At 34.4% G+C, this 16,023-nt stretch overlaps 1 protein-coding gene across 4 annotated transcripts in view; it reads right to left on the bottom strand.

Annotated features, from left to right (window-relative positions):
- The window catches only part of Ect2 (epithelial cell transforming 2), a 79,059-nt gene extending 63,279 nt beyond the window's left edge, over window positions 1–15,780 (bottom strand). For 2 of the 4 annotated variants that reach the window (XM_015494257.2, XM_048814280.1), the window contains exons 1-12: window positions 15,651–15,780; window positions 13,024–13,168; window positions 11,818–11,897; window positions 11,617–11,709; window positions 9,036–9,218; window positions 7,599–7,688; window positions 6,802–6,909; window positions 5,904–5,977; window positions 4,323–4,453; window positions 4,055–4,170; window positions 3,888–3,950; window positions 2,354–2,576 (exon numbers count right to left, since the gene is read on the bottom strand). In XM_015494257.2, coding sequence (XP_015349743.1) covers window positions 2,354–2,576; window positions 3,888–3,950; window positions 4,055–4,170; window positions 4,323–4,453; window positions 5,904–5,977; window positions 6,802–6,909; window positions 7,599–7,688; window positions 9,036–9,218; window positions 11,617–11,709; window positions 11,818–11,897; window positions 13,024–13,153 — 1,291 coding nt within the window. In that variant the 5' untranslated portion in view covers window positions 13,154–13,168; window positions 15,651–15,780. The remainder of the gene's footprint in view (window positions 1–2,353; window positions 2,577–3,887; window positions 3,951–4,054; window positions 4,171–4,322; window positions 4,454–5,903; window positions 5,978–6,801; window positions 6,910–7,598; window positions 7,689–9,035; window positions 9,219–11,616; window positions 11,710–11,817; window positions 11,898–13,023; window positions 13,169–15,650) is intronic. The other 2 variants (XM_048814282.1, XM_048814281.1) reach the window with 1 other exon arrangement.
- Between the last annotated feature and the right edge of the window lie 243 nt (window positions 15,781–16,023).

Consider the following 16,023-nt stretch of genomic DNA (forward strand, 5'->3'; position numbering starts at 1 on the left):
ACAAAAAAAAAAAAAAAAAAGAATTTGCTTTTGGGGAAGAATAAAAGGCCCTGAATAGTCAAAGCAATTCTAAACAAAGGAAGTAATTATACTACAGAACTGTAGTAACTAATACTGCATTGGTACTGGCATAAAAACATGTGTGCAACAGAGCTCTGAAAGCTTTTCAAAGATAACAGATTTCAAAGAAATTTCCCACTTGGAACAGAAGAAGACAGAGATAGACCTACAGAGTATTCTGATCCTCGACAAAGACTCCAAAAACATATACTGGAAAAAAGACAAACTTTTTAATAAATGACACTGAAAAAACTGGAAATCCATATGCAGAAGAATGAAATTAGATCCCTCTCTCTCATCTCATACAAGTCAACTCAAAATGGGTCAAAGCCCTAGGAATAGACCAGAAACTTTGCAACTGCTAGAAGAAAACATACAATCAACACTTCAACACACAGGTGCAGGCAACAGCTTCCTCAATAGGACCTAGAGAGCTCAGAAAATAATACCAAGACTTAATAAATGGCATGGCATCAAATAAAAAAGCTTCTGCTCAGCAAAGGAAACAATAGCATGGAGAGAGCCTATAGAATGTGAGAAAATATTTACCAGCTACTCTTTTGACAGGATTAATACCCAGAGTGTATAAACTCATGTCTTAATACCAGAAAAACTCAATAAATGAGCAAATGAACTAAACTAATACTTTTTAAAAATATTTTTTAGTTGTTGATAGATCTTTATTTTATTTATTTATATGCGTTGCTAAGAATTGAACCCAGTGCCTCAAACATGCCAGGAAAGTATGCTACCACTGAGCCACAGCCCAAGCCTGATTTTTTTTTTTTTTAAATTGGGATTGAACTCAAGGGTACTGCCACTGAGCTAAACTCCCAGTCTTTTTTATTTTTTGAGACAGGGTCTCACTAAATTGCCAAGGATGGCCTTGAATTTGCAATCCTTCTGCCTCGGCCTCCCAAATTTCTGGGATTACAATGTCCAGCTCTAAACAGATATTTTTGAAAAGAAGAAATGCAAATGGCCAATATGAAACATCATTTAACATCAGGGAAATACAAATCAAAACTACACTGAGATTTCATCTCACTCCTATTTGAATGGCAGTTAGCAAAAATAAAAAATAATAATAAATATTGTGGAGAATGTAGGGGAAAAGGACACTTGTATATACTATTGGTGGGTAAGTAATACAATCACTATGAAAATCAATATAGAAATTCCTCAAAAGACTAGAAATGGAACTACCTTATGACTCAGCTATACCATTCTTTGGCATTATTCCAAAAAAATTAAAAAACATAGTATAGCAATATAAGCATACCCATGTTTACAGCATCACTATTCACAATAGCCAAGTTATGGAACCAGCCTAGGTATCTGTCAGCACATAAATGGATAAAGAAAATCTGGTATATAAATACAATGGAGTTTTATTCATAAATTAAGAAGAACAAAATTATGTCACAAGAAAATGAATGTAATTTGAGAGCATTATATTACGTGAAATAAACCAAACTCAGAAAATCAGGATTGTATGTTTTTCTCTCACATGGGGAAGGTAGAGAGAAAAAAGGAAAAAAAGCAGGGAGAATCTCACGAAAATAGGAGGGAGACCGGTAGAGCAGAAAAGGAGGATGAAAGGAGGGAACAGAGGAGGTAAAAGGGAATTGACCAAAATTATGTTATGTGAACGTACAAATATGTAACAACGAATCCCACTATTCTATATTTTTTTATTCACCAATAAAAAAAAATTCTTTAAATAAAAGAATTTGCTTTTTAAATAACTCTGTTACTCATTAGTCGTGGCAAATTACTTAATTTCTCTGTACCTCAGTTTAATCATCTGTAAAATAGGAATAATAAAAACCTATTATAAATACAGAAAATGCATAAGGCACTTGGCATGCAGTACGCACTTATCCACTGGAAGAACTATCATGCTTACCTTTTCATTTGTCTTTTCTCAACTATAACAAAGGTAGTTAAAGACAAAGTCTTTTGTATTCACTGCCATCGGAATTTATAGTCTTAACAATTATTTCACTTCCCTAAATTTTAAAGATCATTTTTTTAAAATGTGAATTACTGCTGAGCATGGTGGTGCATGCCTGTAATCCTAGCATCTCGGGAAGCTAAAGCAGGAGGATCTCTAGTTCAAAGCCAGCCTCAGCAAAAAGTAAGGCACTAAGCCATTCAAGAGACCCTGTGTCTAAATAAAATACAAAATGGGGCTATGGATGTGGCTCAGTGGTTGAGTGCCCCAGAGTTCAACCCCCAATACCCAAAATAGATAGATAGATAGATAGATGATAGATAAAATGTGAATTACCTCCATAATTAATGCTAGACTCTGGTGTGTTGGAGATATCTAGGAGTGACCCTATAGAAAGGGAATGTTCAGCTGACGGACGCTTTCGGGGAGGAAAAGGTGACATGTCTGTCTCTCTTGAAAGCTGAGCAAGTGTCTCTTTTAAACGGCGTCTTTTTCGATTACTGTTTGGGGTACTTAGAGAAAGCAGTGACACTGATTTCTTGAGTTCAGGAGTATTGGCCTGAAATCAAAAGCACAAAAGTTCCATTTCACTTCCATGGTTCTTTTACTGAGACAGGAACAAGAGAAGAATGTATTTATGAGTGACAAAATCTGGATTTTACACAATTTTGTAATCCTACACTCTACTAGACAATTTAGAAGCTACATAAAACATAATGGTCAAGAAAGCATAGTAATTGTCTAACCCTGGAACCTCATTTTTTTTCTTCATAGCACTATAACCATTATACACTCATCTGTTAGCCTGTTTACCATCTACTCCTCCATTAGGCCATAAACTCCACAGGGGCAGAGACCATTCATATTCTGTCCATTGTAACCCAAACATTAAGCACTGTGCCTAGACATAGTACTTTTCAATATTTGCTGAATAACACTTGATTTTAAGAGCTCTCTATTTAAATCTAAAGCATACTTTTTAAACTTTATGTTATAAACTTAACAGTGAGAACAAGAGAGTCTAAAGAGCAAAATATGGTATCAATTTAGATTTTATAGAGAAATAATAATCCATATCTCATCTTCAATATTTTGATCAAAATTATTAAATTCTAAACTGAAGAAAATCTTCTCTTGAAGTCTGCTATTGTTTTGGTGAATGATATTAATGTTCATCAAGATCCAATACAAAGGGTGGGTTTTCCTTGTCTACATACTACTATTAAAGTCATCTTTTTAACTGACATCGCTTCCCTTAATAATCTTTAGTGACTCCTAGCCCTTATGAATAAAATCAACTCCTTAACATATTCAAAACTTCTTGACTCTGGCTATTAAGTTTTATCTGTTGGCCTTCTTTCCTATATTCTTTTTTTAAACTACTTGCTATTTTAATATACTCTCAAGATTTCAGACTCTCTACCTCCCACATGCACTTGAATGTCCTTATCTGTTAGCCTCTACATATATTTGCCCTTTTCAATCCTGAGTCTCAGAGTAAGGCTCCCTAGAATACATTATGCAATTGTAGCACACATCATTCTAGGCTGTAATTGTCTACAAATATATCTTTTCATTAAGGTTCTAAGTTTCTAAACACAGGAATGTTACTATTCATAATGGTAACACAGAATGACATATATTCGATTAAAATAATACGCATTACATTGAATACTTTCACTTAAATCTATATAGGCTAAGAATACTGCTTGATACACAATTGTTTATTTTGAAATTCATACACATCATAAGATATGATACACGTGCTAATTATATCATGCTCTCTAAACCTTCTGCATAGAAAAGTATTATTTTTATACAATCAAGTCCACAGAACAAGTACCAAAGGAAAAAAAAAAAAAAAACATACCTTTTCATACAAATACATAGTTTCTCCAGCACGAGCATCCATTTGAATGCTTCCCCAGAACCACTAGATGACAGAAAAAATATTTTAATTTATAAACCTTAACAAAGAAGCTATTACTGTTGTTTAAAAAAAGAAAGAAAGAAAAAATTCATTCCAGAATTACTTGCCTCTTGCTTGACAACGTAAAGTTTCTTTGAAGGTTCAAATGGAAGTTCTTTTACTGTATTCTCTTCAACTATTAGGTGAGTGCATCTTTCATCTCCAACCGCTAAATAGCTACCTCCTAAAAAGGAATGCATAAAAGCATAAATAAGCCAAACTACTTATCTGCAACCCTAAATCTTTAAAAGAAAGTGATTAAATCTTTAAAAGGAAGTAATTAAGCAGGCCTAGAGAATAAAATACACATCATTTTTAAATTATGCTAAATTTTACCTTGCATTTCTGTCATTTCTTCCATATTGGTTTTCTCTTCATCTGAGAATCCCAGGAAACTCAAAATGCAATCTTGAAATGGAGGAACTTTAAATTCATTTCTAAAGTCATCAACTGCTGCACAGAAATCTCTAAAAACAAAATATACTCTTTTAAAATCAGTTTAACTTCAGTTCCATTAGTTAGACGAATCAATCTACAAATCCACAGTAATTCTCAAGATCTTAGCATAATATATTTACTGAAAATATTTTATATCTTAGCCAGGCTTGATGGTGCATGCCTGTAATCCCAGAGACTCGGGAAGTTGGAGCAGGAAGATCACAAGTTCGAGGCCAGCATCAGCAAGCTGGAGGACAGCCTGTATAACATAGTAAACGGTGTATCAAAAGGAAAATAGAGGGCTAGGGATATAGCTCAGTTGGTAGAGTGCTTGCCTTGCATGCACAAGGCCCTGGGTTCAGTCCCCAGCACCACAAAAAAAAAAAGAGAGAGAGAGAAAGTGATAAAGCACCCCTAGGTACAATCCCAATACTATTAAAACAAACAAACAAAATTGTAATATCTAAACATTTTATAACTTATCTTGAAATGTTCACAAAACTTCAGTTTAAAAAAATTTGGGGCCTGGGGTTATGGCTCAGCGGTAGAGCACTCACCTAAGGGTTCAATCCTTAGCACCACATAAAAATAAATAAAAAATAAAATATACATATAAAAAAAGAATATACTTTTTAAAAAATAATAATAAATAAATAAATAAATTCAAAAGTGGGTGCTAAGGATGCAGCTCAGTGGTAGTGTGTGTGCTTAGCATGCAAGAGACCCTGGTTCAATCTACAGCACCGGGAAGAGCAGGCAGATCGTTTGTGTCCTGGAGTCACTCTGGAAGTAAATTCTGACAAAATGTCACCATATGTAGCTTTCACAAGAACAATCAAATCCTTACTGTGTAAATACAGTGTTTTTTTGTGAGTTTCCCCCACCACCAGTACTAGGAACGGAACCCAGGTGCATTTTACCACTGAGCTACAACCCTAACCCTTTTTATTTTTGAGACAGTGTCATGCTAAATTGCAGAGGCTTAACACAAACTTGTGATATTCCTGCCTCAGCCTCCCAAATTGTTGAATTACAGGCATGCACCATCATACCTGACTGTATTTGAACTTTTGAGTTCTCTAATTTCATGAAATTAGTGATAAATTGCTACAGCAATGAAATTATAAGATTAGAAACCTTAGCACAACAAAGCAATGAATCATAAGCATCAATTAAAATGTAACCATACAAGCATAAAATATAACAATCAAAATACAGAGATGCATTGAGCTATTATCTAGTAATTTTAGAATGTTTATAATTAAAATTGTTTCACAAAGTAAAACCCAAAGATACTACAGATATCTTTCAATTTGTAATTTTTTTATAACCTCGAGTTTTTCTGCTATGCTACCAAAAGACAGAATTCATCTTTTCTATACTATCTATGAATTTAGGGGGTTTTTTTGGCACATAGATTTATCTTTAAAAACATATGGTGAATTCACAAAATGAACTACAGAATTTCTAAACACTTACTGCTCATTCCGCCTTTCCCATGCTTTGTAAATCCAATCTGGCTTCATAATTGGAGTACCCAAACTAACAGCAACCTAAAAATATTAACATTAATTACAATGAATTTTTGTCTAAATTACATTTAAAAAATTATATATATTTTAGCATAATTTTAGATTAGCATCATCTACTCTGTAGCAAACTATAAAGAAAAATGAACAAAAAAACTATCACTCAATCATACAACTTAAGTTAAAAACTTTAAAACAAGTTCCACAGTGTTCACACTCATTCCTTATTTGATTTACTTAGATACTGGGGACTGCATCCAGTGCACTCTGTCACTTGCTGTAGGTCTCACTAAGTTGCTAAAGACGGCCTCCAACTTGTGATCCTCCTGCCTCAGCCTCCCAAGTTGCTGGAATTATAGGCCTGTGCCACTTTATGCAAAATAAATTTCTATTTATCTTCTCTGTTCTTTATGTTCACTACAATGGAAATATTGACCAAGAGAAGACTAAAGAAAAATCACAGAAGCCTTTTATAAAAGAGCAGAGCTCTGTTCTTATAAAATAAAAATAAAGAGTAAATTATCTGCTCTCACAGTTCTTGACCCCTCATCATCAATGATCACAGGAACCTTTGCTGATACTATTCATCTGCCTACAACATTATCCACCTACCTAACTTTGCAATCCTACTCATTTTTCAAAACCTAACTCCAATTTCATTGCCTTCTTAAAATATATGGAACCAAACATCTATGATTTATAACTTTTATTAAATATACTCACAGTAAAAACTGAATTTCTAATCCTCAATAAATTATGCAAGGAATAAATAGGGGAAAAGTGCTATTTTTAAACCCATCCCACAATAATTCTCTATTAAAATACACAAAAATACCAAGCATACATACCCTGAATTTTTCTCCTTCTGTACAATTTGCCACCAAATGTGTGACTTTTGAATTAAAGTCTTTTCGAATAACTCCACCCATATGATGAACCAATGTCACCAATCTGACCTCAAAAAAAAAATTAAGTATACTATAATTAATTTGAACAAATTTTTAAACTATTTAAAATTCACCTAGCATTTACTACCTTCTACTTATGAAGTAATACAAGATTTTAATAAAGATATGTCAAAAAAGGATTAAAAAATTAGTTTGCCTACTACACAGGCAAAATCATACAGACATAATATAGACCATGCAAAAATGAGAAGCTTTCAAATACATATTGTTATTTTTTCCTAAATCACCCAGATTATATCACACCAAGATTCTTCCCACAAAATTACAGAACTACTCATTAGCTCCAACATTCAAAATTTTGAGAACCAAAGAAAAAAGTTTCTATGACTTCTGTAGGGCAGTAAGAATACTTACATAATGAAAAACTACATGTATAAACAAAAACTTCATGTAAACATTGTAGCTGATATGATACTTAACAAGATAATTAAACAGATCAGGTCATTATGAAAATTTTTTGTTAGTTCACATGCCAGTCATTCTAGATAAAATATTCATTTCTTTGCAAGGCTATTTAAGAATTTGTATCATCACAAAATTTAAAGTCCAATTTAGTCACATATTTTCTCCGTCAATATTTTTAAAATCAAAACATCATACCAAAAAGAAGAAAAAAGCCAAGTTGATTTGGATGGGAAAAACATTTCTTTGAATAGAATTTGTTTTATAATACTTACTAGTTCCTCTTTCTTCCTGAATCCAGTAAAACATAACACTAGATTCATCATACTTGTGCAATACAGTGGGCGACAGGAAAATGGCAAAGGCTGAAGGATACAATAGTTTTAAATCTGTGAGCTTTCTTTTTAGTAGAAAGTAGAAGATATCTTTCTCAAGCTAGAGGTATTTCCCCTCCTATCAATCAACTTTCTAGCCCAAAGATTTACTGGTATTTTTCATTATGCCACAAAAAAAAGGGCAAACATCCAGACTATAAGTTCCACAATAAAAAATTTTCCCATAATTCTCAAATCACATTTGATATATAGACATATATATGTATGCATGTATATATGTAATATCTGAATACACTTTACAATTAGCAAATTAAACAAAGAAAATATTTATAATTAAAATTGTTAACCAAAGTGTACTCTGACATATATGAAATACATGTACTACTCATTCATACACTATTGTACGTGCTTCCAATAAATGTTACAAAAACAGGTCAAAGGCATTGTATAATAAACAGTGTATAAATGTAGCACATACTTAAATCAAATATGATTTCAATTTTTAAGTTAAAAATGGAGATATTTAGTAAATATTTTATTCAATGTTTATATACATATATACCAGAAAGGCATAGAATGATTAAAAAACACTATACTTGAGTCCCACCATTATTCAAGAATTCAAGGTGACCAGGTGCTCATTACTAGCATCTATAACAATAGAAGCAAAATGACCAAAGCAATTTTCAGTGATAAGGCAAGTTTAAGAAAGGCAAAAGTGGCTAGGCGATATGGAACACCCTATTCCAAAGTCTTGGGAGGCTGACATGAGGTCACAAATTTGAGGACAGCCTCAGCAACTTAGAGAGACACTGTCTCAAAACAAAAACTAAAAGGACTGGGGATGTAGCTTCATGGTAGAGCACCCCTGGGGTTAGTCCCCAGTACCACCAAAATAAAAGAAAGTCAAAAACAACAAAACCAATTAGGGACAAAATATACTATACCTCTTAAGCAAAAAGCTAAAATAATTTCCCTAATTTTAAACCATGCAGTAACTGATAAAAATTAAAATGTGATATCTGTTCTGTATGGAGGAAAATAAAAGTTTATGTACATGTATACATTTCTGTAACCCAACTTTAAGCAAATTATTTCTTCCTAGACATTGTAGGAAGTAAGATTGTATGTTTATATATACACACAATTGACACTGTTTAACTCTCAAAGATCTTTGATGCTCACTACTAAAATGTATAATAAGAAAGAAATACATTAGATTGGTCACTATTAATATTGTATACTCTTAATAATTAACAGGAATTCTCTATATGAATTTCCAAAGAATTCATTAATAACATTCCACTACTGTCATGTATGTAAGAAATTTAAAAAAAATTAACTTTGAAAAGTCATAACAAACATATTGTTTCTTACCTCTCCTTTTTGTGCAGAGTTTAATACAACTGGTGGTCCAATAATTCTACAATCAGCCTTGTATAAATCATTAAAGACAGAATTCTGGAAGTCCATGAGTACGAATACATTCTCGAATTCTGGGGAATCCAAACTTTCAAATTCTTCCAATGAGTCCATCTTTATATACGGTACTTTAATTTCCTGATTTTTTCACATGATTATTAGAAATAAAACTTATTTATATACCTTATTAATTAATTCATGATCCTATAAGACCTAAAAATCAATTCCCTATCAATATTTTTAACATCTTTATTTTTTTAGATTTTTAGAAAACTCATTTAATATCATATAATAATCAACATTACACATAGTAAAAAAAACACATTTTACTTATGTACATTTGTGTGTGTGTGTGTGTGTGTGTGTGTGTGTATATATATATATATATATATATCCATCTGCATTAAGATCTTAATTTAGGGGCTGGGGATGTGGCTCAAGCGGTAGTGCGCTCGCCTGGCATGCGTGCGGCCCGGGTTCGATCCTCAGCACCATGCAAAGATGTTTTGTCCGCCAAGAACTAAAAAATAAATATTAAAAAATTCTCTCTCTCTTTCTTCTCTCTCTCTCTCTCTCTCTCTCTTTAAAAAAAAAAAAGATCTTAATTTATAGTAATTGATTTTTAAAATCCATTATTATAAAGGCATAAACTTCTAATTACTTAGCAGTCATTATAAATCATACAGAATGCACATTAAGTTCCAAAAATTAGATTGATGAGATTTGTTTTAAGTAGATGCACTTTTATTTTTTTGGTATTAGGGATTGAACTCAGGGGCACTCAGCCACTAAGCCATCCCCAGCCTTATTTTGTGTTTTATTTAGAGACAGGGTCTCACTGAGTTGCTTAGTGCCCCTCTCATTCGCTAAGACTGGCTTTGAACTCATGATTCTCCTGCCTCAGCCTCCAGAGCTGCTGGGATTACAGGTGTGCACCACCTCGCCCGGCTTAAGTACATGCCATGTTGATAGTAGGACAAAAAGATCTTCTCCACTATTTCTTTTATCCTGATCAAGAAAATGATTCCATAATACAGTTCTTTCTGCACAAATTAACTATCTTCAGGAAAAAGAGAGAGAGCGAGAGAGAGAGAGAGAGAGAGAGAGAGATATGTGAGATTTGTAGGCTTTTGCAGCATGGCAAAAATAGGATTTAAAAAGATAGTTACAAATCATGACTTATTGTTTGTACTATCTCTACAGAATAAGAATTAAAGTATAAAAGAACTTATATAATTCCTGTTAAAAAGAACAGAACCACTTAAAAGAAAATTGTAAATTGATCAACAAATTATTTGATCTTAATTTGGAAGGATGGAATCATGGGTTCAATCATGTATCCATGATGTTTTCATATTGACGTCTTAGATCTTTATATATTGAAGCCTTAACCAGAATAAATAAAGACCTTCTCCAAATGTGTCTGTTATTTGGAAATAAGAACTTCCAAGAGGAAATTAAGGTTAAAATAGGTCATTTGGGTGGGCCCTAATCCAATCTGGTATCCTTTTAGAAGAGATTTGGACACACAAAATAAACACCGAAGATGCACATATACAGAAAAAAAAGGCTATGTGAGATGCAGCAAAAAAGAGGCCATCTACAAGCCAAGAAAGGCTTCAAGGGATACTAAATCAGGTGACACCTTGATCTTGACCTTGAACTTCTAGCCTCCAGAAATGTGAGAAAATAATTTGTTTAAGCTACTCAGGATGTTGTATTTTGTTCTGGTAGCCCTAGCAAATACAGCTGAATTAGAAATTTAGATGTTTCAAATGCAGAGGTAAATTTCTTGGTGATTATCAATTAATGTGATATATAACTTGGAAATACAAGAATTTAGGCTTTTTTTTTTTTTCTTTTTTGGAACTAGGGATTGATTTTAGGGGGACTTTACCACTGAGCTACATCCCCAGACCTTTTTCTTTTTTATTTTAAGACACAGTCTTCCTAACTTGATGAGGACAGCTTTGAATTTGCATTCCTCCTACCTCAGCCTCTCAAGTAGATGGGATTACAGGTATGCACCATCACACCCAGCTAAATATAAAATTAATGAGAAAAAAGGTAGAGTTTAATTTTCAGATTTTTGTACATGTTATGTCACTTAAATTTAAATTGAAGCTGGACATCTATAATTCCATGAGATTCAGGGGGCTGAGACAAGAGGATCACAAGTTCAAGGCCAGCCTCAGCAACTCATTGAGATCACAACTTAGCAAGACACTGTGTCAAAATAAAAAGGACTGGGGATGTAGCTTAGTGGTTAAGTGACCCTGGGTTCAATTCCCAGTATCAGAAAAAATACCTATATATTTAAACTTAAGTTTTTATAAACCTAGCATTATTCAAAATAGATGCTAGTTTGGGGTTTCATACACACCCAAATTTTCAGAATAAGTATAAAATAGTTTCTATTTGTCTAGCTTCAGATACATAAAATACACCTTGTGCCTAAACTCCCATCACCATAAAAGTGGAATAATTTTATCAAGGGAAGTACAACATGCCACATGCAATGAGATGTTTGACCTACCATATTAATAACACTTTTTATTAATTTTTCATCCGACTTTCCAGGACAACTTTCTTTTATCTTTAAAACTGGGACTTCCATTATTTTAATAGTCTGTGGAAAAGAGACTTAAGTGTAAGATTAAGGAAGCTATAAACTACTTATACACTGATGGAAGAAAAACTGCTGTTTAGAAATTTACTATAAATCCAAGTTCCATACCTTTAATGCTTGTATAACTTCTTCTTGTTTTCCAGCTTCTTGAACCATTACCACTCTTGTTTCAATCTGAGGCATTTCTTCTGTTAAAATTTTAATCGGGTATTAACATTACAATCAGCAATTCCTAATCCTTCTTTGGCTATATCTCATATGTGTTCTACTTTTGAAGAGACCATAAAATTCTCTAAAATTAAAATGACTTAATTACTAATTTAGTAGAGGAATATTTGGCCTTATGGTTTCTTTGGAAAAAGAAAAAATTACCAGGCCAGGGGCACATGTCTCATGTCTACAATCCCAACTACTCAAGAGGCTGAGACAGGAAATCAAAAGTTTGAGGCCAGGGCTATGTGCAGTGGTACACACCTGTAATCCCAGTGACTAAGAAGGCTGAGGCAGGAGGATCACAAGTTCAAGGCTAGCCTCAGTAATTTATCAAGGCTCTCCCTCAAAATTTAAAAAATAATTTTTTTTTTTTAATTTAAGGGCTCTGTGGTGAAATAACCCTGGGTTCAATCCCCAGTACCAAAAAAGAAAAAAAAAGTTCAAGGCCTGAGCAACCTAGTGAGAGACTCTTTCTCAAAATTAAAAATGAAAAGGAATGGCCAGGTGCAGAGGTACACAACTATAATCCCAGCAACTCAGGAGCCTGAGACAAGAAGATCATAAATTCGAAGACCCTAACAACATAGTGAGACCTTGTCTCAAAATTTAAAATATAAAAAAAAAGAACTGTGGATAAAGGTCAGTGGTAAAGCACCCCTGAGTTCAATCCCCAGTACCAAAATAAATAAAGAGGGCTGGAGATATGACACAGAAGAGCATTTGTCTCACATATGTGAGGCCCTGGATTCAATCCCCAGTACCGCAAAAAAAAAAAAGTGAGAGAAAATGTACCATAGCAGGGGATACAAACATATACCCATTCTTCTTAACCAAAGAAAGCACTCACTATCTTTCATAGCCTTCTCCTTCAATAGTTCAAAAACAGAATCAATATAAAGATGCCTCCTCCTTTTTAAAGTTAGGAAGCATTAATCTAAACGATAAGCAGAAAATCTAATGTAAAGGGATTCTGTCATATTCATGATTCAATACCTGGGCTCTAGCACAACAGTTGCTATTACAGCTATTTCATAAGAAAATTACTAATGAGGTTAGCATTAAAATAGCTATTCAGTGTCTTAAAACAGATAATAGATTTACCTTCAATACATGAAGTAGATTCAATAAATAAGTTTTCCTTGGAACTTTCAGTAACCTTAGAATCAAAAATGGAAGAGTCTGCCAAGCTAGTCCTCTCAGTAGTAGATGTTAATATACTAAGGTCAGCCATTGTTTGTACTATAGACTGAAAAAAACATGAAACAAATACGATCACTAGGCAAAAACAAGCATCAGAGGTTCTACTTTCACACCTAGAATTTATAAAAAGTATTACTATCCACTTTTCTTAATACTTACAAAAAGTAACCCTACTTTCTGAGCTTGTTTCCTCTTCTATAAAATAAGATACTAATACCTGACTAAAAGGAATACAGTAAAATATTTAAAATGTATCAAAAGCACAGAACATTACCAGACATAAGAAACACACAAAAGGTAGTCATAAATATTATTGTATCTCCCTCAATACCTCTACCCTCAATCATTTCACTTTCTATGTTTATTTATAAAACCATCATAACACTCATCACCATCAATAATCCTTGCAGAAAATGTGGGATCCATCATTACTTTCCTCTACCTCATTTTTATTCCCCAAATTCCTGTCAATCCCACCTCAAGTATATCTCACCTCTCTTCTCTATGCACAATGACACAATAGTTACTTGGTATAATACAACAACTCCAAATAACTTTATCAATCTCTTCAGAAATCATTCCTCACATGGTCTTCAGGGGTATATCACTTTCTTGTTCAACAACTTCCATAAGCACTCCTCCCTATATGACCAAGTCCAAATTCACCATCAAGTTTTCCATTTAGTTCCCTTCTACCCATTCAGACTCATCACCTATAAATGAAATTTCTCAGCACTTTTCAAACCCAAATCACAATGTACTTCACAACTATTTATATTTAATAGTGCTTAACTCTCCACATAGAGTGGCTTCCAACTGTCAACCACCACTTGACTCACCCTTTATGTATCTCTCAGAACCTCTCAGGTATATTTAGACTGATTCCTTATCAGTATTTTCATATTACTTTTCAAACTTATTCAAATGCATAGGTTAGTGTTAATATAACTCTGACCTATGGAAAAAAAAAACTTTCATTTTTCTTTTTTTCTTCTTCCTTCCAGGATAAAAGAGTTAAAAAGTTGTGCAAATGAGGAATAAAGAAAACAGTTTGACAGGTTTTCATCAGTTCAAACTAGAGGTTTTGTATAAGTTGATTTTCTTGAAGTAAATTTCTAAAATATTAAACAAATAAAAAAGAGGAAGTTCCACCTTCATCTGGAGATACATGTCTGATCTCCGTTACTCTTCCCTACTTCTTTAAATTAATATACAAATACCTTGCTCCAGATTTTTAGCAAAGAAATGGTTTAAACTATATGTTTTGGGAAAATGGTAAAGTTAGCAGTGGCATCAAGTCTGGATGGAACACTAGGTAGTAGGAAATGTGCTTAGTAATAAAAGAACCCTGGCACAGTTGTGAGATTGTATACTTCAATGTCAGGCAATTCAGCTTCCTGTCCCAGCTCTGCAGGTTAAGAATCAGTTTCTATTTGGGTCAAGCAGAGTTGGTAATACAACTGTAATCCAGTTGTGATAAAAAGTGAATAAATGATTTCTTAAAATAAGTGACAAATAATTATTAATCCTCAGTGGTAGAGCACTTAATGAGCATGGACAAGGCCTTGGGTTTGATCCCCAGTACCACAATAAATAAATAAGCGCAATAGAATCAGTGTTCCTATAACCTATGAACAGCCTCTGGAGGAGTTTCTGACTAAATATACTATAACCCATGGGCACTTGTAAACAAATACTCACATTAGGTTTCCTTTTACTCAAATTTCTTTTGTTTGTTTGTTGGGGGCTTTTTGTTGTTTGTTTGTTGGGTTTTTGTTTGTTTGGTTGGTTAGTTGATTGGTTTTGGCAATCATCTTGCAGAGTGAAGGGCCAAAACACAATACTGGATATGATGGTGGTATTATTAATAAAACTGTGATTGACAAAATTTAAAGCTTTATATGCAGCATTGTACTAAACTTAAACCTTTTGCTTGTTCTTATTTAAAAATTGAGACGATCCGAGGAGACAGATATTATTATTATCCCCATTTTATGAATAAAGAAAGTAAAATTGCGATTCAAAGCCCAAGCTGATTCTAGAAGCTGTGCTTTTAATCACTAAACCATATACATCTGTGGCTAGGAAGAGGGGATGTTGACCATACATTTTCATGTAGAAACTAAAAATTAAACTTCCTGCAAAGACGAAGCCAAGAATCCCAAATGAAACCACTAAGTTCTCTGAGATAAGCCCCCAAAAGCTGCAGCGGCCCGCCCCAGAGCTGCAGAGTTCGCGGCTAGCCAAAATCCCTTTCCCAATTCCCTTCCTTCACCACATTCTTCCGGAAGAGATGCAACTGGGTGAGTGGTGAAGATGCCCAGCAATCTCGGGAACCAGGCTGCACTCTGCTTCACCACCGGCTGTGGGTGGGGGTGGAGGAGTTCCCAGAATCGGGAAGCCTGAGCCAGGGTGCTCCGGAATTCGCGGTCACCGGGACAGGGATGCTGACCGCAGGCAAAGGAGTCCACGGCCCCGGGTGACGTGGATTACTCTCACCTCCCTCACCCACACCACAGAGTCCTCACCACTCAAACAAAAGTCCCGTGAGATCCACCTCTTCAAGCGCTGATTCCTCTCACCGACTCCGACATTCCCTGCCGGTGGCTGCTACCTCCAATTCAAAAAAACGAGCCGTTCTCTCTAAGAGCCATGCCGATTGGCGCGTGATGTCAACCTCCTTCTCATAGGCTGGAGCCTCCAAAGGTGCGGTGATTGGCCGCTCTTCAATGCCCGCCTCCCTGCGGAAGACTATTGATTGGTTGTGCGTGAGTTTCAAATAAGCCCAACGGCTTGGGCGTCGGGACGTCAGGAATTTGTACAAAAGTGCCCGGATGTGACCAGGAGGTGGCGGTGGTGGCTTCTTGTCGCCTCTGAGAGTAGCAGGTGTTTCTGTGACTA

This window comes from Marmota marmota, unplaced genomic scaffold (assembly GCF_001458135.2).
Source record: "Marmota marmota marmota unplaced genomic scaffold, marMar, whole genome shotgun sequence".
NCBI lineage: Eukaryota > Metazoa > Chordata > Mammalia > Rodentia > Sciuridae > Marmota > Marmota marmota.